This window comes from Panthera onca, chromosome B1 (genome assembly GCF_046562875.1).
Source record: "Panthera onca isolate mPanOnc1 chromosome B1, mPanOnc1 haplotype 2, whole genome shotgun sequence".
Taxonomy (NCBI): Eukaryota; Metazoa; Chordata; class Mammalia; order Carnivora; family Felidae; genus Panthera; species Panthera onca.
The window spans coordinates 131,217,248-131,243,412 of record NC_138342.1 but is presented as its reverse complement, the minus strand read 5'-3'; the positions used below and the strand labels follow the sequence as shown (position 1 = coordinate 131,243,412).

The 26,165-nt window shown below is 44.7% G+C and overlaps 1 protein-coding gene and 1 long non-coding RNA gene across 2 annotated transcripts in view; one reads left to right on the top strand and one right to left on the bottom strand.

Moving 5' to 3' along the window:
* Nucleotides 1–10,990, bottom strand: part of LOC144616129 (uncharacterized) — a 386,882-nt gene extending 375,892 nt beyond the window's left edge. The window contains exon 1 of the long non-coding RNA XR_013555115.2: nt 10,853–10,990. This is a non-coding gene — a long non-coding RNA (uncharacterized LOC144616129). The remainder of the gene's footprint in view (nt 1–10,852) is intronic.
* Nucleotides 10,991–14,460: 3,470 nt separating this feature from the next.
* SFRP2 (secreted frizzled related protein 2) lies at nt 14,461–23,008 on the top strand. Its single transcript, XM_060653960.3, has 3 exons — nt 14,461–15,230; nt 17,703–17,783; nt 21,854–23,008. The coding sequence occupies exons 1-3, from the start codon at nt 14,732–14,734 to the stop codon at nt 22,156–22,158; spliced, it is 885 nt and encodes a 294-aa protein (XP_060509943.1). The 5' UTR covers nt 14,461–14,731; the 3' UTR covers nt 22,159–23,008.
* Nucleotides 23,009–26,165: the final 3,157 nt, after the last annotated feature.

The following is a 26,165-nucleotide window of genomic DNA, read 5'->3' as shown; positions in this document are numbered from 1 at the left end:
AGGCCTTGTACTCAATCATAGAAAACTTCCTTATCCCTAGATGTGTGATATTCAAAGGCCAAAGAGAATGATCACCATTATATTTTAAGTACAACATTTATCCTCCATATTCACCTAATTAAGTCAAAATGAAAAAAAATTACTGGTAGTGGACATGAAAATAAAATATGCTTTGAAATATTTATTTTATGGAGGTAGACATATTCTTAACAATTGACCTTTCAAAATTAATAGCAACAAAAATGTAGCAAGGAACATCAGAATAGAAGCAGAAGCAAATAGAGAAAATGAAAGTGTCCCCACATAAGGGCATCTGTGACATTAGAAAGAAGTATACATAATGAGAAACAGGGAAGCCAGATGCAGACTCCACCAACTAAGCAGTCAATGATGGGTGAAACTGAGTGATGTGTCGTTAGTCAAAGCAGGACAAATATTCTGCAGCTAAATAAGAACCTATTACACCTAAGAACTTGTAAATATCATTAAATGAGAAGGGCAAAGAAATAATAACAATAATGAAAGAGTATGCCTCATTGAATATAAGTAATCTAGAATATAACAACCTGCCCAAAGACCATAAACAAACAGTGGTAACATTTGTCTACACAGAATAGAAAGAGTAGTTCATTGAACCATTTAGAGTGAACCTGTTGGCTTTATCAAATATCTGCAATTATCTGCCCCTAGCTGTTTGGAAATGAGAAACCATCACAGTCCAGTCGGCACCTGTTTCCAATATGAATGCCCTTCAACTGCAATGAAAACTCATCACATTAGTGATAGGTATAAAATCTCAAAAGACAGTTATACATTTAAAACCTACCTGATGGGATCAGGTGCCCAACCACATGGAAAATCACCTTGGTTTCAAAGCAGCAAAAGTACTGGTGTGCCTGAGTGCCATCGTGAAGATGTTCTCTCACATTTCTCCAGACTTTTTGATCCAGTCCTGCTTGGCAACCAGCAGGGCAGCCCGATGAATAAAGAGATGCATCTCAATTCATTTGGTTGTGATTCATTTGAGTACTGAATGCTAGGTACTGTGCTAGACTCTGGCAGCCCAAGATGGAGAAGGCAGGATTTCTGTCCTTCAAGAGCTCCTTGTCAAATATGGTCTTTAAAGAGGTAATTAAATAAAAGGAGGCTGTTAGGGTGGGGCTCTAATCCAATATGACTATTGTTAAAAGATGAGGAAGAGAAATCATGGGTGTGCATGCACAGGGACAGCCATGTGAAGAGGCAGTGAAAGGGCAGCCATCTAAAAACCAAAGAGAGAAGCCTTGAGAAGCCACCTTTGCTGCCACCTTGATCTTGGACTTCCAGCCTCCAGAACTGTGAGAAGATAGATTCCTATTGTTTGAATCACCCAGTCTGTAGTATTTTGCTATGGCAGCCCTAACAAGTCAACACAGCATCCTCCCCTATAGCATGGTTGCTTGATGAATGCAAGAGACAGTAAAGGGAGTTTGATGATCCTGAAAAAGAGCTCATGAGGGAGTTTCATCACTCTGTGCATTCAGGGGGAAACTGGATGAAGCCCTGATAGGGACATCACACTGGGTGGGAGAAGGGACTAGCTGATCTCAAATGTATTTTCCAACACTTCAGTTTTATCATTTTTGTCTACACACTTCAGTTTCTCCATGAAAGAGAACTATCACTCCCATGATCAAGTATACTTTGGGGTCTCTTATCTAGAAATTAAAACTAAAACAAAAGCACTTTTAAATTCTTTCACTTGACTCCTTCTGGTCCCTCCTTTATTTGGCTCCTTCGTTTCTCTTTGATGGTCTTTTACCACTGCCATCATCTTTTCCCTACTTTTCGAAGAAGAGTATTTGAAATGGAACTTGTAGGACTGATAGGATCTTACCAAGTGGGAGGAAATGGACTGGGAGTTGTCTTTCCAGATGAGAAGGAGGGTGATGCTCCCCTGTCTTTATGTCAGAGTCACAGAGATGTGAGATGATCTTTGAACAGGTGCAATAACCATAAGAAAGCAGTATTCTAGAATCTCTTGACAGGCTCAAGAGTCAGCAGATCTGTGTCTACTCTTGCTGGTTGTGAAGAGTCAACTCAGCTTAGGGAACTGTGATCTGCATGCAGTTATTAGCTAGCCTAACCAATTCTGTTCAGAGAAAAGAATAGCAAGAACAATGGCTATTGTTAATACAACGTTTTCATTTTGGTCAACATTTTCATTTTATTTCCTATGCCACCAAATCATTTTACAAAGCTGCTGCTAAGAGAACCCATTAACTGATCATGGTATCTCTGCTTTTCTGTGCCCCTCTTTGGTAAAAGTGTTAATGTAGTAGTAGGCAGTACACTCCCTAAAATGTGAATAGTGCTTTCATTAAAAATTTAACAAATGTACTTAATGCCACTGAACTGTACACTTAAAACTGGCTAAAATGGGAAATTTTATGTTGTATTTTACCACAATTTTCAAAAAGTAACACCAAGTTTTAATCACATAATAAAATAACTCCTCTAAGTATGTTAGCTTTGTAAAAGATGAGTTAACTGATTAATAGAACCATGTTGATCAGCACCATGCAGTGGACATAGGAATGGAAAAACTGATAATTGCATCATCTGTACCCAAAGAGATTTAAATGCCTTTATGCTGAGAATAACTCTCACTGTGAATTTATTGGCAAAACACTGGTCACATTGTCCTGGTTGGTTTTTATAAGGTTACACTCTTATGCTATATGAATCATCTTTCTATGAGCCCTATCTGTCTACTATTTTTGAAAGAGAAGGTCAAGGCTCTGGGTAGAGGGCCAGACTCCAGATGTTGTACCTCACCCTGTCAGAACCACATTTACTCTTTCACTTGGATTGTCTCTCAACAACTGCATGTGATTGGAAAAGAGAATGGCTCCCTTCCAGGAAATCCTTCTGCTCTGTGTTTGCTTTAAATGTACGATTTGATATTTAACTTTCACTCAGAGTGGTAACAAACTACATTGATTATATGCTTGCTGTATGCAAATCACACCACTTAGTCTTGGGGCTGTGGCGGTACAAAAAAACTATACTCCTGCCATCATCAGGCTTAGAATCTGCATGGGTTGACAAAATATGTTTCTAATTAGTAATGGTTACCCTGAGGAGATTACCAGTGAAGATTAATTACAAGGGTTTTTCTTGGAGTGCCAAAACTGTTTCCCTCAGTTAATATTTCAACTACTTGTCATCTATGTTATAATACAATTTTGACTTAAAATTCAAATTCCAATGACAGTAACAAATTTGTTAAATAATTGGATCTCTTTCCAATTTAGTGAGACCAATTTTCTTTTTAATGTGCGTAAAGTGTAAGTCAGATTTGTTTTCCCCTTTCTGGAATGATGGTGGGGAGTTCATTTCTAGCCCAGTCCTTCACAGCTGAGTGGCATTCCAACTCTCTTGGTGATTTGGGCTTTTATTTGTGACCTGGGCAAGTCTCTTAACACTTCATTACATCTACATGATAAGTTCCCAGAGGAAGCCTCTGTGGGTGGAACTGGCTGACACGATGAACTAATGACTACCTGGTAGAATAAAAATAAGAGATAGCCCTTACATAAAGTACTTACTCTGTATTTTGAAGTACTTTACTCCCTTAACCCTTACTTGGCGGATTAGTAATCACATCTGACTGGTGAAGAAACTGAGGCACAGAGAGTTTAGGTCACGTGTCCAGGATCACAGCTAGAAAGCCACCAGGTCAGATTCGAACCCTGTGTGGTGTGACTTTTTACCAATAGCCTGGAAGAAGCTGGTATCACCTAGTAGCAAATATCTATTTCAAATTAAATCTCAGGATTTGCTTTCTTGGGTTGCAACTGTGTTGAAGAAGAAAAACTAAGAAAACATCTGCAATCTTCATTTGCCCCTATGTGACAAAAAAGACTGGCTCTCCTCCCCTGGGAAGTCTTGAAGCCTGTTCTTCCTCTTTTTGGCATTCCTTGTTCCATGGAAAACAAGAGCATCAAGATAGCTTAAAGGGTTCCTTTATCTTTCTTCTCTCAATCTACCTCTTTAGCTAATTTCCTGGCAATTTACATTTCATTGAACATATTTTCATAGCTGGATCACCTCAAAAAATTTTTTTTTAAAAATCTAACCCATGAAGAACAGTAATGAGTGTTATACAAAATATACCATCAAAGTGGATTTCTGGCTATAGCCCCAACACATTTCAGTTTGCTCAAAGACTTCATTTTATTTAAAGAAATCAATTCAGAAAGTCACTTTCTTAAAAAAAAAAAAAAAAAAGTTCTACTTCCCAGGTTACATCCTTGTAAGTGCTTGCTTTCTGAGCTATATAAGGTAAACACATTCTTAAGCATTTTTTCCTTCAGTATGGCCTTCAGGCTTTGCACTTATTTCCTATAGGGGTTCCTAAGGGAAATACCTATAGGAGTTCATTAAAATTGCCAATTAGAAATGTAGAAGAACTTGTATAGGGCCCATCAGCTGAGGCCTCTCAGTTCCAGGGAGCAGCTTTCTATTTCTCTAGCTTTCCTAACAGTGGATTATTTTTATTTCTTAATGTTAATTGACAAAGTCAGTTACAAATGCAATAGAATCAGATCATAACCTAGTTTTATGTCATATAGATTCTGCCCTGATACAGATCAAAATATAACCATACAAAAGGCTCATGTCATATTTCCCAGTTATCAATTTTTTCACTAAGCCCAACTTATAGCATATCAATCTATAAACCTTACCAGTATTTCCCATTACTTGACAGTTATTGATGAGCAATAGCTTAAGCACTATACAAAGCATGAAATTAGACATGGCACATGTATATATGTGTGGTAGGCATTACTACTATCCTCTAATATCTAATTCTTCTTCTTTTCCAGCCACAGGGCACAACTGTACATTCTACCCCTCTGAAGTTAGGGGTGGCCTTCTTACTGTTGTTGGCCAATAGAACGTGAGTGAAAGTGACATATATCACTTCCCAATGGAAGTACTTAACTTCTGGTAATGGATTCACCAGCCCGCTCTCCATCTGTTAAGTGATTATGGGAGCATATCTTGATATGAAAGTGCCATAAAATAAAGCAGCTGGGAATGCTAAGCTGGGAAAACAGCTGCCCTGGAAGGCCCCCCAACCCACAGCAAATTTTGCATTAATATGAGATAAACTTCTGTTGTTTGGTGATGACTGTTACAATATAACCTAGCCCATCCTGACTGAACAGTATTATATGTTATCCATGATTTGCATCATATTGAAGCCCAGGGCCATATGTGTAATTCTGAGTAAACTAGTCAACTTGCTCTGTCAATGGCCAAATATCATTTTAACTTCACCATCTTAAAAATGGTTATTAACATGTGGTTACAAGGGGAACTGGGAAAAATAATTTGCAAAAATCAGTGTACATCCTCTCTACTTCTATAAAAGCAAGGGATGGCATACATCTTAATGATCAATAATCAGAACATCCTTGCACACACACACACACAAAAGCCCATTATATCTTGTAAATCAAAAACCTATTTTAGCTATGTTAATCATGGAAGTAGAATATAGATAGATACAATATACAAAAGAGTTTCCAGCTATTTCATGCCAATATGAGATCTAGTGGGCATATAGTATGTGAACAAAAGGACTGATATTATGTGAGTGTATCAGGTCTATTTTGACACTCCCCTCCCCAAACTACACACATCTGAGAGTGAATATATTCTTCCCCCTGACAACATAAAATCATGGAGCCATAACCCTCAACTATGACTCAACCTTTCCCCACCTTCCCTGTCAATCACCCTCACTGTAGGCAGAAATTAGCCTTCCAAGTATGTTCTCCAAGAACCAGAAAATTCTGCTTCCCAAAGTACATTCTTCTCTGCACAAGGGGATACTTGAAATACATGAATGGGAAAAAATGGCTCAGAAAAATAAGAGCTAACCCGTCTCAAATTCTAACCACGCCATTTTTGAGGTTAAGAGGAAAGGAGAAAAGCTCAATTGAATTTTTTTTTCACTGCAAATCTAAAATTCCTCTTTTCAACCAAGTTGATATGGGAAATATCACATTGAGAAATACAAGAAATACAGTCTCTGAGTTGTAGCCAACCCTTCCAAATGCCCGAAGATATTATCAAACATCTATGTTGGGAGAAATCTGGACAATGAGATGCTTACCCAAACCCATCTTAATTATGATATGCATAATTCACCACTACGAAAGCAGTGTCACTTATGAGCTGGTAAGAAACTGGAGAGGAAACATCAGTACAAGGGAATCCACTCAAAAAATTAAATATGGTTCAAATACTATATGCAAAGGTAATTTTTAAGACATAGATCTTCATTTCTTGACATATGGAAATTTGTTACAAATAGTATGTGTCATTTGATTGCATTTTTATAAAGCTTTGTATATTCATTTTCTCTTAAGTTAAAAGAATATAACTATTTTCCACTTTTTTCTGTAGATACAGGCAGTGAATTTTTTTTGAATTTTTTTAACATTTATTTATTTTTGAGACAGAGAGAGACAGAACTTGAACAGGGGAGGGTCAGAGAGAGAGGGAGACACAGAATCTGAAACAGGCTCCGGGCTCGGAGCCTTCACACAGAGCCTGATGGGGGGCTCGAACTCACAAACTATGAGATCATGACCTGAGCCAAAGTCAGACACTTAACCGACTGAGCCACCCAGGTGCCCCGATACAGGCAGTGAAATTAAAGAGATTTCCACTTTCCCCCTTATAATTTTGTGTTGCCTGAGCATTTTACATGTATTACTTTTATAAACAACAAAGAAACATTTGGGGGAGGAAATCAATTCATGAGTGAAAAATGCAAGTTTCACTTTAACTTGATCTAATTTTCAATCCATTCTCTTCAGTCTCCTATTCAGTTGTCCGTTGTTGATTTGTAAAATCCAACTCTGGAAAATAACATCATTATTCTGGTTGTTAATGAGAATTTCCCATGTATCTATCTATTACAGTTTAGGACTTTTAAAGACATTGAATATTGTTCTCTGAAAGTAAATTTATAAACTAGACAGAATTTAATCCCTTTGTTAGTTTAAGCTGGTCTTATATGAGGCAAGGGACTGATCTCTCAAGATTTTTATAGAAGGATTTTTTGATTGCTTTCTAATAAGGCTTAGGACTACAAAAGACTATATTCTATCACAATTCAAAAAGCAACTAAGTTTCTCAGACATGACCTGCAAATGCCTAGGCCTTGTTATTCCTTTTCGCAGTAACACATATTTTGCTCTATGAGAATCTTTGTAATCTTCATAGCCCTTTATCCTAATGTAGGGAAAAGTCTTTACCCACAGAAATATGTGCCATCTTCACCTTTAAGCTAAATGCAGAGAAGTGGAAATCTTATTTCTATCTACAAATACTAAACCATAAACCCCTTACATCCAAGGACTTTTTGATAACCCCGCAGTGTATGGTAGAGACCCAATAATCTTTTGATTGGGTGGATGGAATTAAACCCCAAAGAACTTGAAAAATTCCTTCCTTAAGGCATTAGGCTGCTAATTATATCATCTACGGGGAAGAGAAGAGCAGGGCAGAATAATTGTCCTTCCTGTGGTGACATGATAACATTCCACAGAAATCATTCCAGTGACTACCTGTCCAAGTCTTTCAGATACCATGAGAATATCCTAGGGAATAATATGCCTTTTCAGGGGAAAAAAAAAATTGATTTCCAAATGAGAGAAATCTCATTTTGGGGCTGGGCACAAGCAAGATTGACTTCCCCTCTCCCTAATCCTCCCCTCCACCCTCACTACACACAGCTCCTCTGAATGGAACCATAACTAGCATAACAAGTCAAAGTTTCCAACTTAATAATACCAAACAAGAGGGAGTTAAAGACATGCTTTCAGTATTTATTCCAGGGAAGAACTGATCACAGAAAACCTTAGAAATCTTGTTCGTTTTGAAGCTCTAGTCCAGACAAACTTGGACATGGAAAAAGGTTTCTGAACTAGTACAAATAATAATAAGTTAAATGTACTCATAAAAGCACTCTTTTCTTCCTTATTTCCTTCCAGGGCAGAACTTGTTGTGAATTTCTTTAATTAATTAAGATTTCAAGGACACTAAGGGAAGACAGCAAAGCTCTGGACAACATGGCCAAGTTGGTCACTAGACACTTTGCAGACTGGCCATCTACCAGAAACCCAATTTAACATTTGGAAGTATTTCTCTATAATATTTCACTCCCCATTGTACCAATGGAGATTTACAAACTATTAAGAAATGTTAGGCTTACTAATGAAACTTTGTTAACAGTTAGTGCCAATGAACTCAGAGGACTGAGTCTGTGTATGCGGGATACTATAGTTTGAAATTACAGGTTATACCAAATCAACCAAAAATCTAAGTTACAGATTTCTTTGATGGTGCGAACGCCTGTGGTTTACTCAAACTGAGCATGTCAAAAAAAAAAGGATGAATCATTTTAATAAATCTGACAAATTTCTTAGTTTGGGCAGCATAAAAATCTACCATTAGGAAGACCCAAACAAATACAGAGTATGGAAAGGTGTCCCTAAAGTCAGTTCAGTAAGAATGACAAAAGGCTTTTTATTCTGGGATTTGTCTCTGGAAAGATCGTACATGTGTGCAGGAACTCAGATTCCATCTGTTGCTTTAGAGCCAACAGGCTTTATTGTATTGACTCTGTGCTCTTATCTGATGGCAATAAATTCCCACCAGAGTGAAACACCAGCTTAGCCAGTGACCCCTGCTGTTCAAATCAGACAATGGAGCAGGTCTTTCTTCCCAGAGAAACACTGTGGCTTCTGGACCGCCCTCTATGAATGGCCTTGGGATTTTGCTGTTTCCATTCAGGATTTCCTAACGTGAGCAATTAGGAGATGCTTCATTTCAAGAGTCTCATCAGCAGTTGCAACACATCAGTGAGCAATAAACTGCTGGGACCCCAGAAAGAGACAGGAAAATTGGAAAGTAAGGGACAGGGAAGAAGAAAGACAAAGTATCCAACAGAGCTCTTTACATATATGGGGTGCTCAATAAATATGTAAGAGTGCCAAAGGAACTAAGCGTACACAGTTGACACGAATTTTAAAGTTTTGAACCCTAAGACCAAGGAATTACTATTGGTCCAGCAAATTTGAGACCTTATGCTGTAAACGAAAGGCAGCTGGGGAGGACGTGTACACTAAACAAATGGAATTTCCTTCCCAGAGATCGGTGTCATTGAACAGCATCAGGTGTCTTCTTTGGTTGGGTTTTGTGTTTTTGTTTTGTTTTTAAAGCAGAAGCAGTCCAGGGATGCAAGCAGGACAAGCCACGCCCTAGCCCCATCCTTTCTCCCCAAGTATCTACAGCCATTTTCTCATCGAGGTTAACAATAAAAGAAACAGAACTTGGTCTTTCCCAAGGCACCAACCACCGGCAGCCTCTATGATGTGCCTGAGAAAAATATACTGTATCTTTCTCAGTCCATCCCAAACCAGTGTATGACCAAAAAACACTCATGTGGCTGGAGAAGAACAAGAAAACGACCTGTTGCAGTAGATTATCATTGGAAGTGAAATCGGTTTTTGGTTAGTTGGTTGGGTTTTGTTTTGTTTTTATCATTTCGGAGCGACTGTTTTTAATCATTCTATCGAACTCCACAAGTATCCCACCGCACTGGCTTTACAAAGGCCTTTCTCAAAGAGCAAGTCTGCGGCACTCAGTTCAAAGAGGCCCCTGGATCTTGGGGGGGTCACGCTGGCTTTGCACCAACCAACCAGAGAGCTGACAGTGACACGCGCGATTATAGCTCGCTCTCCTTCCGCCAGGTGGCCCGCGGAGAGGGACCAGGGCCCGCCCCAGCCTCACCCCGGGGAACCTTCGCTCTGAGCCTTCCGCCCGGGCTTCGGCACAGCGCCCACCTAAGCCGCGGTCCCCGCCGCCCCTCCTGGCGCCCTCCCTCGGCCAGTTTGCCCCTCCTGGCGAAAAGGGGGCGCCGAGTCAGAACCTCCCTAGACCCTTCGTTTGTTTTTTCAGCTCCAATCTGGGACCCGCCGGCCCCTTGAAACCTGAAAGGAGAGAGGCGCAAGAATTTGGGTTAGCAGGCGGGAAACTATTGGTCTTCCGACTGGACTCTTGTTTTCTTCAAATGAGAGGTAGGGGCCCTCCCGTCGCAGGCCTGGACCTCGGTATCGGAAATCCGCGTCTGAACCCTTGGGCTGCGCGACGGGAAGGCGGTTGGCACCTGCCCCGCCTGCGCGTGCGGCGACAGTCTTCCCGTCCGGCCTCAGGCGGCGCCCTCACTGCTGAGCGTGAGCCGAGGGAAGGCCAAAGGCGAAAAGAAAGCTAACTTCTCCCCTGACACCGCCCCCCTCCCGCAAAAAAAAAAAAAAAAAAAAGCCAGCCTCAGGGCCAACTTTTAAAAACGCAAAAGACCTCAGAGCCTCAACAGCGTGCAGAAACCGAAAGGCAACCCTTGAGGGACCCTCCGTTTTGGGAAATGGCGCCCCCAGACGGCTGCCGCGAATCCCACGGAAAGAAGCCCAGGCTAGCGCGCTTTTGGGTCTCGCTAGGAGCCAGGAAGGCCCGGGTCCCTAGCCCCGGGACGAGCGGTGACGTCACCCCCCCCACCCCTCCCGGCAGGACTGCGCGCGATGACAGCCAAGAGACGACGCTGCTGGAAACACCCAACTGGTCTGGACGCGTCCCCAAAGGCCGCCGAGGCCGGAACTGCACCCAGCTACGGCACGCGTAACACCAGCAGCTGTACTTCACTGTGTGACCCGGTTCCAGTGGCTTAACCCCTCCGTGCCTCAGTGTCCTCGTGACTGCTCACTTGCAGAGTGATAACACCCACACCCACCTGCCGGGTGGCAGTGAGGATTTCAGGAGACGGAGGGAGGGTGGGGGCCTCGGTGCGTTAGTGCAGCCTCCCAGCGAGCCGCAGGTCGTCCTTCCCGGCGCTTCCCGAGAGCCCGTTCCCGGCCTGCCCCTCGCAACTGCGTCATCCCGGCTCAGGCGTTGCCCTCGAGGCTTAAAGCCTCCCCGGAGGCCGAGCGTTTTAGTAAGGGGCGTCGAAACGCAGGCTTCCAACCGAAAGGAAGGCCGGTCAGTGGCACCGTCATCTCGCGGCTCAGAAGCTTGTTGCCAATTCAAGACTGCCCTTCTGTAGCCCGTTTTGAGAATTAAGAAACCGGCATATTGCACATGTGCTTCTTCCCGCTCTCGCTCACCCTCCCACTCTCGCTCACCCTCCCACTCAGTCTGAGACCGCGCTTGCGAGTGGGGGGTGGGAGGCGCCGTTTCCCCGGCTCTCCACCGATACCCCGCGGATGCAGGGGCCACCGGCCCCAGACTTCGAGACCCCAGCCATTGGACAGAACCTCTGGGCACGACTGTGAGGGGCCTGCCTGCCCAGAAACTTGTAGCTAGCACAGCCCAGTTGTTCGGGCAAGACCGGCAGGAAGGTTGTGCCTGGAGATCCTTGAGTGCCTTGGACGACCGGCAACACTCAGGCAGAAAAGCAGGGCCAAACCCAGAAAACGGATGGTCTTCTCCAGGCCTGCAGCGTTTGGATGGGATGTCGTTCATCGTGGGGGCAGGCGCGGGGTAGCGGGAAGATGGCCAACCCCATCACCAGAGACCCATGGGCATCCCCCTTTCAGAGGAGGGAGCGCCCACCACCGCTTACCCTGGGTTTGGGTGACTACAGTTTCCGTTCCTAAAAGGGGCTACTACTAAATGGACGGGGCAGAGGGTCGGCGGTGGGGGGTGGGGGTGGGGGTGGGGGCTTCCGGGGGATGGGCCGTAAGTGCTGGCTCTCGGTTTGTAAAAGCAAAAGCCTTTGTTGGCTTTTGATAGACGGCAAGGCTCTGAGGAGGCCCGAGCGCAGAACAGGCCAGGGAGCGAAAGCGATGCCGCGCGGCAGCACCACGTGCGCGCATCTCTCCGAGGTGACACAGCGACCCCGGCTGGGGAGGCTCGCCGGGATTGTCACCAGGCATCGGCGTCCGTGCGGTTTTCACACAGACGGAGGGCCTTGCTCGCGTCCTGACCTCTGTGGGAGGTTATTTTCCTTTTCCTCCTCAATCCTGTGGGTCTCGTGGGTGCGCCTGTCACGCGGGCACGCGCTTGACCAGGCGTGAAAAAATTGAAGGGAGAGGGAGTGGGGCGCGACGTGAGGTGGGGAAGAAAGACGCAGCCTGAGCTGGATGAGATCGAAGCAGGGTGGCGCGGGTGCGATAGGGGCTCCGCGGGCCTCCGAACCTGAAAGGCCAAAGCTTGGCGCCGCGCGCGGCGGCCTTGGAGACTCCAGTGCGGCTCCCGGCGCCCCCTGGCGGCGAGCGGGGCCGCGCGGGCTCCGGAAACAATGCCTCAGGCCGCGCGGGTCGGCGGGGCTCCTCGGCTCCCGGCCGCTCCCGGGTGTGCGGCCGTGTCCCGTTTTACACGAGCCAGACCGGCCTGGGGCTCCTTTGTCCCGCGCTAGGGGTCTGAGGGGCCGAGACGACTCCAGGGGAGGGCTTTGGGGCTGGGGGGCGGTGGAGGCGGGAGAGCCCCTTCCCGCCCCCGGACCGAAGTCCTAGCATCTCTCAAGAACTCAGGCTCTGATTAATTGCTCGATTGGATGTGTGTGCATTTCATGTGGGGTTTATTTTCAAAATTGTTTGTGTTGGGGAATGCGAGTTTTAGGCTTCTTGGTGCTTTAGTTAGAAACGAAAAAGGCCCAGGGCTGGTTACGCTGAAGAGCGGCCTTCTGCTGCTGCCCCCCACACCCACTCCGCCACCCCCGGCCCTTGCCCAACTGAGCACCCGGATCAAAGATGGAAGCTGGACTTTGGGGGACATAGATTCTTGGAGTCCAGATAATGCTCTCCGTCCAGGCGGAGATTTTCCTGGTGTGTTTACGGCCAGGAAGGGATAGACGATGACGCTGAGTGGGCTTTCGCCACCCCTCCCCTAAGCACTGGGACCCCAAAGCAGGCCAGACGACTTGGACCTGGAAGGCTGCCGGATCTATTGCATCTTTCCGGAAGGAGGGAAATAGGAAAGCTTCGGACGGGGCCTGTGGATAGCTCCTAGAGGCCGGGAAGTAAGAACAATGAGCTACCTTACATATGAAAGAACCTTGGCGGGGTCGCTCTCAGCGGATTATCTGTTTGGATCAGCACCTCCAACCAGCTAGGGAGGCTGAGGGGGCGGAGACGACCTACCCCTAGGGGAGACTTGGGTGATTCCGGGAAAGAAGCCCCCCCCCCCCCCCCACACACACACACTCACTTTCCCCCTCCTGGCACCCAAGTTCCGGTTTCCAGCTGTAAACTTACTGTTTGCAGTCCTCAAGGGTAGTAGAGCCCTAGCTCCACGAGAGCAAAGGCCAACCTGTTTCACCTCTGCACACTCAGTGCCCGCTGGCGTGTGCAGGATGAATGAACCAACGCTGCCAAGGCCACGACTAGCGCTCGTGGATCTCCAGGCAGGGCTCCTTCCTCTGTTCCCCAGTCCTTCCCAGACTGTCCACCTGGCGCATTCTCTGCCAGTCCTATGGGCCTGGCACTAGCCTTTAGGAACGGGGCCTATACTCCGTTCCGCGCTCCTGAGCACCGCGCCGCAAGAGCCGGTGTGTGTTAGGGCCCGCACTACCTTCGAGCGTTGAGTCATCCCTTTCATTTAAGGAGCGGGGGGGAGGGCAGGTCTTTTATCCAAAACCGGGAAATGGTGGGCAGTCTTGTGTGGGCCTGACGAGATTCTGCAAAGGCATTTCCCCAACGGCAAAATCGAGACGTATTCCAACAACACAACCACCCCAACGTTTTAGTCCCTTTTCCATGTAAAAGTTTTGCTCACTCGACTTTATTCGTAATTCTGATTTTTAAAAGGGCAGGGGGCAGCACACGGTATAGTTATGGGCCACGCTGCGAACTGTGGCTGCAGACTGGAGAGGAAACCAAGCTCGCCTAGGCGGCCTGGGGCCGATAGGTCCCGGGCGCGAGCCGAAGAAAAGCACAAAGAGCCTGAGCTCTCGGCTCAGAGGGATGCAGTTCTGCCGCACAGCTCCGGGGTCCCAGCAGAAACTGCAGGCTGGGGTCAAACAACCCCCGACCGGGGCCTTGCAGGGGGCGGAGCGCGTTTCCCCCGGGACCCGGTGGCGAGGCCGCCCATCGCGTCCCCAGCTTTCCCCATCTCCCGCAAACCGTGCTCCGCACTCTCTGGGCTGGGGGGGCGGGGGGGGGGGCGCAGCTGCCAGGCTTGTCTATTTGTTTGTTGTTTAAAGCAACCCTTGAGCACGCGATCAGCAGCATCTAAAGTGGGCGGGGAGCCGGGGAGGGGGGCAGAATTTCCTTCCAGGGAGCGCGTGAGGGGCATTCTCAACGGAAAACAAGACCTAGAGAGTAGTGACCAACCCTCCTCGGATTACTCTGCACTGGCTCCTCCCTTTCTTGCCCCCTCCCCACCTCCAGATTTGCATAAAAAAGGCCAAGAAAACTCTGGCTGGGCCCCAGCAGTGGCTCACTCTGCTCCCCCGGGTCGGAGCCCCCCGGAGCTGAGCTCGGGCTTGCAGCGCGAAGCCGAGTGGAGAGCTTCTCGCCCGCACAGTCCTCCCGGCGCCCGGCGTCTCGGCCGCCCGCTTTCCAGGCCCCCCGAACCGCCCAGAGCAGAGCGAGCGAGCCGGGACGAACTCCGCCCCGGCTGCCTCCTGCTTCCCCGGCTCCGCTCTCCGCCCCCCGGGGGTCGCGCGCCCACGATGCCGCAGGGCCCTGGCTCGCTGCTGCTGCTCGTCCTCGCCTCGCACTGCTGCTTGGGCTCCGCGCGCGGGCTCTTCTTCGGCCAGCCCGACTTCTCCTACAAGCGCAGCAACTGCAAGCCCATCCCGGCCAACCTGCAGCTGTGCCACGGCATAGAGTACCAGAACATGCGGCTGCCCAACCTGCTGGGCCACGAGACCATGAAGGAGGTGCTGGAGCAGGCGGGCGCCTGGATCCCGCTGGTCATGAAGCAGTGCCACCCAGACACCAAGAAGTTCCTGTGCTCGCTCTTCGCCCCGGTCTGCCTCGATGACCTGGACGAAACCATCCAACCGTGCCACTCTCTCTGCGTGCAGGTGAAGGACCGCTGCGCTCCAGTCATGTCCGCCTTCGGCTTCCCCTGGCCAGACATGCTCGAGTGCGACCGTTTCCCCCAGGACAACGACCTCTGCATCCCCCTCGCGAGCAGCGACCACCTCCTGCCGGCCACCGAGGAAGGTAAGCCTTTCCCCCATCTTCCCCGCTTCTTGCCCCCACCCAGCTCCACTAAGGCTTTCCGTGGGGATCTCGAGGCCCACAACCCACATCCCGATGTGTTCCCGCGAGGGGTACCAGTCCCAGGTGAGGCAAACGTTCTTCTTGCTGTAGTTTGTCCTCGTGACAAATTTGAGACATCACACACACACACACCCAAGTCTCTCATTCCTTCTGAGTTATACCAGTTGCTCTTTCTTAGAGACAGTTAAAAAAAAAAAAAAAAAGAAAAAGAAAAGAAAGAAAGAAAGAAAGAAAGAAAGAAAGAAAGAAAGAAAAAAGAAAAAGCGAAGGACTGAAAGGCATTTTTCCCCCTTAGAGATGCACAGTTAATTTTAAAGGAGGTAGCACTTTTGAGATCATTAGAAGTGGTGCTGTGCTGAGGAGTTAGTAGTGAGCACCCTGGCCAGAGGCTCCTTGCTCAGCCTCCTGCAACACGTTCTCACCACCGGGCAGGATTCTAGGCAGGGAAACATTCTCGTGCAGGCACGATAGCCAAAACGCATAGTCATTTAAGGCATTTTTTGTTCTCTGTCGACTTAGGTTTTGGAAATAAAAGCCGGACTGGCTCGCGGAGCATGTTGAAATTGAGCGCTGGTTGTACTTACTGCTCAGTGATCTAAGGAAGAGGGCATAAAGGGCATCTCCAGGCATTCTTCTATCACTAATCATCTTATATCTTAGGAGTGGTTTTAATTAACTGGAGAAAGTCATGCAAAAGAGAGTTTCCCAGGTTTCTAGAAAACAGAGGGGGAAGTTCCTGTGCAAAAACCATCAAAGCAATGAAAACCTCATGGGTTCTTGATACTCTTCCTGAGAGAAAAACATACACAATGTGTCTGAGCTGATTCAGGTCCCCTGGGGATGGAAAGGGCGCTCCTTCATCCCTTGCAGGGCTCCAGCAGTCTCTCCTTTTCAATCTCTAATTGTTTTCCTATAGCCATCACTGGTTAAAGAAAATGCACAGTTGTTCAGCAATCTTTTCTGGCAGGCACCTCCAGTTTGCAATCATCTTATTGGTTAGATTTCTAATTTATTGCAAATGTTTGGCATATTTCAAACATTTGTCCAACATATACCACAGACCAACCAATACAGGTTAGTAACATTTTATATACATTCCTAGAGCTCCTAATTGGAAATGTTTCATTTTGTTTGAGTGAGGGGAATTAAGGACAGTTTTATGTGTGTGACTTTTGTTTTTATTTCTTTCCACCACCAGCACCAACATTATAAAGTACATTTCTCCAAATCGCCTTCTCCCCCCTTCAGAATAAAAGTTTATGGTCTTCAAAACATGCTCTGCAATTTTTCTAATTTGATACATATCTCTGATATCTTGAGTCACATAAAGTTTTTTTTCTGTGAAAATTCAATTTCATATGAATGAAAATCAAACGTCTCCTAAATTTTGAACACAGCACTACCACAATTACAAATGCAAGAAAGGGAACAGTATGTTTTCTCCCCACCCCACCCCACCCCACCCCCAAGCAGGCTCTTTTACAAGAGCCTTTAGCAGGCTCTCTGATCATTGTGCTAGTGCATATTCCTACATTTGGTCAGACCCCCAGAGACAGTTAGCTTCAGTTATGATTCACTTCAGGAAAAGCTTTAGGTTTTTTGCTTGGTTGGTTGTGTTTTGGTTTGGGGTTTTTAAGGGGGTGGGGGGGTTGTTTGTTTCTGACAGTTTGAAATGGAGAAAGAGGGGCAAGAAGAACCCGCACAGGAAGGAAGATAACCATGAAATAAAAGCAGCTTAATTCAACCACAGACTTGACAAAAAGCACAAGGGTGATACAGAAGCGGTTAGAGCAGGCTATTGTAATTACCGAGGCGTGTTTCAAGGTGGGAAGAACCGGTATGTAACCCGTGCAACACTAGCCACCTCTCCCTGTCCAGACTTGAAAGTATCCTGAAGTGACCTTCCTGAGACGCGACTCTGCTGAAGAGCCCAGCAGAGGCTGAGCCACACTGGTGTCCTGCAGCCGAAAAAAGACAATCTTTTGGCTATGTTTTGTGGTAACCAATTTTCCAAAACCCCTCCAGGTTTCTTTTGGTGCTTTGTCCTCAGAGAAGCTTTGGGAACAACTTTGAATTTCAGAGACAGAATCTGTCTCAGGAGAGAGGAGGAAGAGCTAAAAAGCCAAAACCCATCCCAGTTAACTGTCCACTGTGCCCACAACACCCTTTTTGCAGGGAGGGGGGTTGACCTGTCATTTCTCAAACACAACTATAGGCATTCTTGTTTTGCCCATGAGAAAGCAGGAGTCACAGAAGATTTTCCTGGGAATGAGTGATCCTTTTTCAAAGAGGCAGAAGCTGGGGTCTTACAGAACAATTGCTACTCTGGCCTGGATAAGCCCCTTTGAGTTGTTTACAAACGCCACCTGCTGTTCCCTTTTAAGCAAACTTACTAACTTTTCACATTTCTAGCTCCAAAGGTATGTGAAGCCTGCAAAAATAAAAATGAGGATGACAACGACATAATGGAAACTCTTTGTAAAAATGATTTTGGTAAGTAATATACCAACAACAAAGATTTCACATACAAAAGCTTTATTTGCCAGTACAACTCACAGGTACAAATCATTAAGATGTTATTGGATAAGACTTGGGTAAAATACTACCATAGCTATCTTTCCCAAAGTCATCTAACTTGCTCTATCCCGGTTTTCTCCCTATGTAACTATCTTGCCTGAGTTGTATCTTTTTAGGTGAGACTCATTGTACTGTCTCAGTCAAATACTGAGAATTATTCAAATTAGGACTTTTGAATGGCACATTTTTCATTTCACTTTGGCTTTTTCTTGCCAATAAGCATGATCTTGGGCCATGTTCTTTCACTCACTAGATATGTGTGCCAGGAATTAAAGCATGTAAATATTAGCCCCAGCAAAAACAGACTGAAGGCATTAAGTTAGCTAAAAATAAAAGTTTGTTCCAGCATCAAATAGAAATATTTTTACCTTATTCATAGCCCATAATGCTTTGATCCTCTGCATTCTATCACTAGTGACTATGTCCAAGGTATAGGCTAATAATTTGGGGGGAGGAGTTCCTTAAATTTAAAAAGATAAAATAAAGATTAGGAATTTACTTTGGCAAAATATATGAAAGGCGCCATGATGACATAGCGCTTGGAGATAACGTGTGTGATATGTTACCCAGATTCACAGAGGGTGGGTCACCACCCTTAGGAGAGTATTGTACGAGAAAAGAGGGATGAACACTGTCCACACAGAGCTTCATCACCACCTACCCACTGTCCTCAGGGCTCTGAGGTAAGGGCCAAGCCCAGCTAGACCCAGAAATCAGTGCTAACTTTGGAGTCAGAAGGGGCCATGAACGTCACCCAGACATTCCATGGGACATTCGTGTTTTCATCCCATTCCAAGAGGAGACACCTTTCGATGTGTTTGAGAGGCTGGTATCCCTGAAAAGTATTTGTTCAGGCAGAAGGCGCCAAACTCACTGGCGAGCAGATATAATCCCTGCTCTATCAAACAGTAATGGATTCTAACTGATCTGTATTAACATTTCTATATACTCAACAAAGTCCTTGAAACTGAGAGAAATTACTTCACCACCCACTTTTGGGAGCTACCTTCCCACTCTCTCCTTACAACTTGCCATCCCAGCAATCTCAGACCTGTCCAGGTCCCTGAAACTCTGGAAACAGTCCAGTCCCTGTTCCTTACCATTCCAGTCTCTTCCAGAAGTGTCCTAGGTTTAACCTTAGCTGATCCCCGATCAGCCACAGCTTTAGGAAAAACTTCACACTGCCAAGGAAGAAAAAAAGAAAGGAGGCGACCCTGAGTCCCAACCAGTCTGTCCCCTCAGCAAGAACCACAAAAGCGATGATAGGGTTTCGTATGTCTATATTTAAATATATACAACTCTAAGTAGTAGAGGGCAGGCAGGCGTGCGGGTAGCAGCAGTCTCAGATCTCTAGAGCCTTACCAAACACATTTCTGAGCTTCCATGATAAAAAGATTTGATTAAAGGCAAAAAAGAAACATAATTTTAACAAAACTTACATTAAAATGTTTATAAAATGTCATTTTCTTCTGGCAACTTATGTCCTTTGCATTAGATTTAATACAGATCTCTCTCCTGACTTTCCATGAAAAAGCTAGTTATATCATGGGGCTCTAAAATGATTTAAATGTAGGCATGTGCACATACATACATACACACACACACACACACACACATATTAATGCTTGCTTTATGGCTTCCCTCACAGAAGACCCCCTTCCTAAGGATGCTGTATCAAGACCTAGCCCCTCCCCCAGAAAAAGTGTGTGTGAGTGTGTGTGTGGGGGGGGAAGGTATGTCCTAGTTTTCTCTCTCCTTAGAGGAGAAAACCTTTCAAAACAACATGGATATCCCTGCATGTAAGGTATCACACACACATATTACCTCACAGCTTTGTTTTCTATTTTCCCACATTAATTTTGTCTCTAAAGAGATAATGAACCGTGAATTATAGGAAGTGTTACAAGCAGTATTCCATATTGCCTCTGTACTTTGGAAAGTGATGGAAGGGTAGAAGGAACAAGGGTAGAAATCTGATTTATTTAACTTAAATCATCCACAAAAGCATCACACTCTTTCCCCACTGCACTCCTGAAGTACAGGGAAAATACAGAATGCCTCCTAGCCCAGAACTGCCTGCCCATGCATACAACCTATTGTTGGATCAGACAGTATCATTACCTCTGCCTCCTACCACTTCCTGCATCCCCATTCGCATCTTCCAGGGCAGAAAAAGTTATTTTGGGGCTTTGATTGCCTATATTTGGTCCCAGCTGAAAATTCAGGGAGGAAATGCCTGGTCCCATGGTAAGCTTCTGCGAAGTTGATTATTTTATAGCTAGAAAAAGATGAGTAATAAATCTTCCCCCTGGTTAAAAGTAATGGTTTTCTGATATTTAGAGATCAAGAATGTTTACTTTGACCAGGTGCTCTATCACACATGCTCTATATGTGCTATAGACAAACTTCCAGGCAACATATAATCACTTCTCCCACCATGCATCTTTCCCACCCCCAACCCCTTATGCAGAGGCCACAGGAATGTGTGATCTTTTCATGTGACTTGTTCCATGATGTAAGTCTTATAAACCCTGAGAACTCAGTACTATGGTTCAGATGTACATCAGACAAAATAATGATTGGCCAAATCACAGCATCTTTGATTTATCTGGTTAAGTTTCAGTCATTTCCTGGTGGGCTGGAAAAGCCATGGTTACTCAAATTCCCTTTCTGAAACAGAGAGAGAGGGAGGGAGAGAGAGATCCCCAAAGTAGTTATACACACACACACACACACACACACACACACACACACACACACACACCTCTTCCTCTGTTACTAATAATATACTGAACTCCATCAAAATCAGGAAGTGTCACTGGCACATCATCTATATGGAACACTTAATCAGTGTCGTTAACAGTCTTAGGACACATTACAGTTAGGGATGTTAATGCTGTAACCTGGACCAGAAATTTGATGCTGCCTTAAGAAATCACAGTGGTATTAAAGAAGGGGGTTTGGGGACCATGGTTCTGAGAACTAGACTCAGCCAGGACACAACCTAAGTGGGTGACCTTGTGTAAATCACTAACTTCTCTGGATTTCAGGTTCTTTGTGTATCAATAAGAGATTTTAACTGGATGATCCTTTCCAACCTTAAAATTTTACCCTTTCCCTGCCTTCATGGAGTCGTGAAATTTAATTCCAGCATGTATGTTTGTAGGGTTTTCTTTCCCAAACCAGATTGTTCATGACTGTAAAATGTGTCTTTTATAGTAAACCCTTTACTTTTGGTCTTAGCATTCTAGTGAGTCCACATATCCACTTTGGAAACAGTACATATATGATCTGCAAATGCCTTGGCCTTGGACAGTCAAAAGACAGCAGATGAGAGTGAGATCTTCAGAAAAGCACTTTTACAGCTAAACATGTTGTGGTCTTAGAGTCTTGGATATTTTTTCTCTTAGTTGCTTTACCAAATCAAATGCAGCTGTAAGATCAATTCTCCTTCCCTGTAGTCTGTTCTTTAGAAAACAATGATTGTGTGATACAATTTCCTTACAGGTTTGTCCAAAAACCTCTCCAACGTAATAAATTGAGTTTAAAGTTTATGGCCACAGAAGGATCACGTTTCACCTCAGAGTCAGGCATTTCTTTTCATGCTGAAGTTTCCAATAGGGGAAGTCATTTGTTGAGGAAAGCACGAACCACATGCAACCTACATACAAACACAAGAACACAAGGGTGAGGAAGAGAAGTTAATTAATTGAGTCCCGCTAAGAGAATTTTGAAAGGATGGCTGATTTGAAATAGAGTGCCTGGCAAACCCTTTGAGGCTTTAGAAATGAAGCCACCTGCTGCCCCCAGCTCCCAACCCCCCACACCTCAGCCCCTGACAGTCTCATTAGTTGCAGGAAGCTCTTCTTCCCTCCCCCAGGCCAAGTCAACAAATATGGCAGTGGAACGGGGTGAGGAAAGCCCCCACTCTATACTTTATTCCCTTATTACAACCAGTGTGCTTCTGTCTCCTCTCGTCTTCGTAGCACTGAAAATAAAAGTGAAGGAGATAACCTACATCAACAGAGATACCAAAATCATCCTGGAGACCAAGAGCAAGACCATTTACAAGCTGAATGGTGTGTCTGAAAGGGACCTGAAGAAGTCGGTGCTGTGGCTCAAAGACAGCTTGCAGTGCACCTGCGAGGAGATGAATGACATCAACGCGCCCTATCTGGTCATGGGACAGAAGCTGGGCGGGGAGCTGGTGATCACCTCAGTGAAGCGGTGGCAGAAGGGGCAGAGAGAGTTCAAGCGCATCTCCCGCAGCATCCGCAAGCTGCAGTGCTAGTTTGCCCCCAGGCCAGCTCCAGGGCTAGGCTGACCATCTCCGCTCGGTCCTCAGCTCTCATTCCCCAAGCACAGGCTCTTGCAGCTCCAGCCCCCGCCTGGAGCGGCTTCCCTCGCCTTTTGCACGTTTGCACCCCCCAGCATCTCCTGAGTTATAAGGCCTTAGGAGGCCTCGGGAAGGGGTAGCCGTTTTCACATAAAGGAAAACCCCACCCAGATCATGTAGAAATGTTTAAACTAATAAAATCATGAATATTTTTATGAAGTTTTTAAATAGCTCGCTTTAGTGTTGAATAGCTACAACCGTGACTTGGGTCTGATATTTTTGTTTTTCTGTTTGGTTTGGGTCAGCTGTTTTTCACTTTCTGCTAAGGTTGCCATAACGTGCAAATAGCTTCATTTTTCAATGTGGCCCAAACTGTTGTGGGTCACAAACCTCGTTGAGATAAAGCTGGCTGTTATCTCAACATGTCTCGGCTCCAGCCTGAGACTCAGAGCCTAAGTCTTAAAATTCACTTGTCATTTCACACCCTCATTGGGAACTTACAGCAGTAGCATGTTATTACATTTCCAGGTAGAGTACTTCCATTTATAAAGAGCACATTAACCATCACAGCACGAGTTCTTCAAATAAAGGGCAAACAGACAGATTTCATAATTGACCTGAGTACTTTAAGCTTTGTTTAAAACATTTTTTACTTAATTTTGCAAATTCAACCATTGTAGCTTACCTGTAATATACATAGTAGTTGACCTTAAAAAGTTGTAAAAATATTGCTTTAACCAACACTGTAAATATTTCAGATAAACATTATATTCTTGTATATAAACTTTACATCCTGTTTTACCTACTGCTTGTCTTCTGTCTTTTCTTCTTAATGGAAGGAAATGGGAAGGGTGACGTACAGAGTGGTCACTTCCCCTCTCCTGAGGCCCAGCCCTCCCACAGTTTAAAATGTCTTGTTTCTCAGGTGACTCAGGAAAGTGTCTCTCCCCTACACCACCTGGCTGCTGCCTTGTGCCCCTCATCTCACAAAGATTTTTGCCACTGCAGGCCCAGTGGGGAGGCAGAGATTTGCAGGCTTTACAAAGGACTTTCCTCTTTTCGTCCCTTCTCAGCAGTTCAGCTGTAGCTATTATGGTAATCCTACTTTAAAACTAAGGTTCATGAGCTTGAAGTTGTGCTTTCCCTTTCCCGAGATTTTCATAATGAAAATAACCATTGCGGGATGCCTGGGTGGCTCAGTCTGTTGAGCATCCGACTTCGGCTCAGGTCATGACCTCGCAGTTCACAAGTTCGAGCCCCACGTCGGGCTCTGTGCCGACAGCTCAGAGCCTGAAGCCTGCTTCAGATTCTGTGTCTCCCTCTCTCTCTGCTCCTCCCCTGCTGGGTCTCCCTCCTTTCTCTCTCTCTCTCTCTCTCTCTCCCTTTCGTTCTCTTTCTCAAGAAATAAACATCAAAAAAAAGAAAAACATTTCAAAAAATGTTAGCTTCTTCTCCACTTAAACTTTAACCCTTTAGATAAAGGCCATGATTTGAGGAATATCCATTGAAAGGCAGGGGCTAGTGAGAGGACAGATAGACATCCATCCACAAAATGTCCATGCGAATGCTTCATTATTTTATTTGGAAACCTCCACAGAAATTCTATTAAATGAAGACACTATGGCTCAGAGGAGTTAGATGGCACAGCTCATAAGAGACAGAGCCGAGGCTGAAACTCAGGGCCTTCGGATGACAATTTCTGTCTACTCCAGCTAGGACTGAAATATAGAAACATGGTGGCACTCATCTATTTAGCAAATAATTATTGGGAACCTGCCACGTGACTTGCCCTATTCTAAGTGCTGGGGTACATGCATTAATCTTGGTTCTTATGGAGCTTGTATAAGGGACGGAAACAAAATAAATAACCACAGTTATGATTACATATTTATAACTCACCAGTTATATGCAGTATAATTACAGTTAATATGTGAGAGTAACAGAGTGTCCCCATCAAATCTGAATTTTTTACCGGTATTCATGTGAAGCCTTCACTGATAACATTTTACTGATTTACTTTAAAAGTGTCCTGAACATACATCCATGACCTCTCTACAGTACTTAAAGCTCTTTTGGCACCAAAAGTCAATACAGCCCACTACCTCGGCTACAGGATTCCTACAATCCTTTCCATTTCCTCCAAGTTGCCACGTGCCTGCTTCTCATCTGATTCCACAAACTCGAGATACAACCCTCTCTTCCTACAAGGCACCTCTGGACTGGACCTGAAGGGAGATGCTCACGGATCAAGGCTAACACTCATTTTAAGCATTTGGAACAGAAGACTAGGGACCCTGTAAAAAGCAAAAAAAAGAGAAAGAGAAGATAAAAGACAAAAGAATGGAAACAGTAAACCAAGGAATTAGGGATTAGAAGGGGGAAATATGTACAAAGCATCAAAAACTAATTGAAAGAAATAATTTGGAAAAAACTGATCTACCTGAATGCTCCCTCTCCAGTTAAATCAAAAGCCCCTTCCTATATAACAGGAATCAAAAGCCTCAGCTCTGAAGAGCAAGTGAATGCCAGACATGGCTTCTTTCAGTCATATTTTGAGGCATCAGCAGCTCACGCATCACTCCAACGTCTGCATTCTGCCATACGTGCCTCTCTATGGACTTTCCAATGCCTGTTCCCATCTTCCATGAAGCTATGAGCCAATGAGACATGCTTAGGCAGAGCACATAGGTTTTGGTTTGATTTTTCATTTTGTTTTGCATGATGGTTCAAATATATATGAAATATATGTTTATTATTATTCTTGAAATAATCGTGATTGTATTCTTAATTTTCCAACTATCAGATTTCTTTCACTGGCATATGAAAACATGAATGTCCATCCACTATTGGAAGAAGAAAGCAAGTAATCAGAAGACACTGAATTTCTGTGTTTCCTAAGATGATCCATGATCTATCAGTAAACTGCTAAAATGTCACAAGTAGGAGATCAGCTGAAACAAAAAGTTAAAAAATAGGAAAACTATGTATCTACTATGCATGCAATTCCTCTTCCCTTTTCTAAATAACTTGAGAAATGAGTTGAGCAAATCTATAAAAGTATTTTGAGGAGCATTTCCTAAGTGCACGAAGGACAAAGTCTCTATCCACATGCACAAATTGGTGTACTGAAATTCATAGGGTTAGAAAGAATCCATGCTATCTAAGAGCACCCTCCATTCCTCATTGCAAATTCTGTCATCAAATGATAATTTGACTGGATTTTTTACCTTCCAACTCTTATTTACCATAAGGTTTTCAATGTTCTTGATGAGGGAAGAGGGTCACCTTGAAAACTAAATCCAGGCATATGTATCCCTCATGCAGTTACTACAACTGGATTATGATTGTGATTTTTGCCCATGAAACAGTGCATAACAACAAACTAATTCATTAACTCATCAAAGATTCACTGAACAAGAACTGTCACCATTAATTTATTCATTCAGCAATATAGTGAATGCTTTCCTGCATCCAGGCACTGTTCCATGTGGTGAATACAGTGATTCAGCCCTCCTTCAGCTTATATTTTGAATTAGGAATTGGATTAGGCACCAGAGATAGAGATGGATCCTATCCAAAGGGAGCTAACAATCCAATAAGGGGAAGAAGCATGTAAACAAATAACTCCAATACTCTGTGTTAAGAGGGAGATGTGTACATGCCCAGGGATGGCATAGAGGACAGAGTGGTTAACTCAGGTACAAAACAGAATGTTTGGTTCAGGTTGAGCTTAGGATCAGGGTAAAGATGCTTTCAAGGAAAGAACTTTCAGTGAGTTGCACCAGAATATCTTCTATTAGGAGAGAGCCTTAACATTCAGTATTTATAATCAGTTTTACACACTGGCCAATCAACTACACTATTGTGCAATTATCATGCTCAAGGTACTGTTCTCGACACTACCAGTAACCTAGCATAAGGTCCATTGCTTTTATAATCCATAGAATTCCAAAATTCTCAAA

What these genes read in the sequence shown, in the direction of transcription:
- SFRP2 (XM_060653960.3), top strand. Translation starts at nt 14,732, where the DNA reads ATGCCGCAGGGCCCTGGCTCGCTGCTGCTGCTCGTCCTCGCCTCGCAC. An exon ending in CCTGCCGGCCACCGAGGAAG is followed by an intron (nt 15,231 to 17,702) that starts GTAAGCCTTTCC and finishes TCACATTTCTAG; the next exon opens with CTCCAAAGGTATGTGAAGCC. An exon ending in TCTTTGTAAAAATGATTTTG is followed by an intron (nt 17,784 to 21,853) that starts GTAAGTAATATA and finishes TCGTCTTCGTAG; the next exon opens with CACTGAAAATAAAAGTGAAG.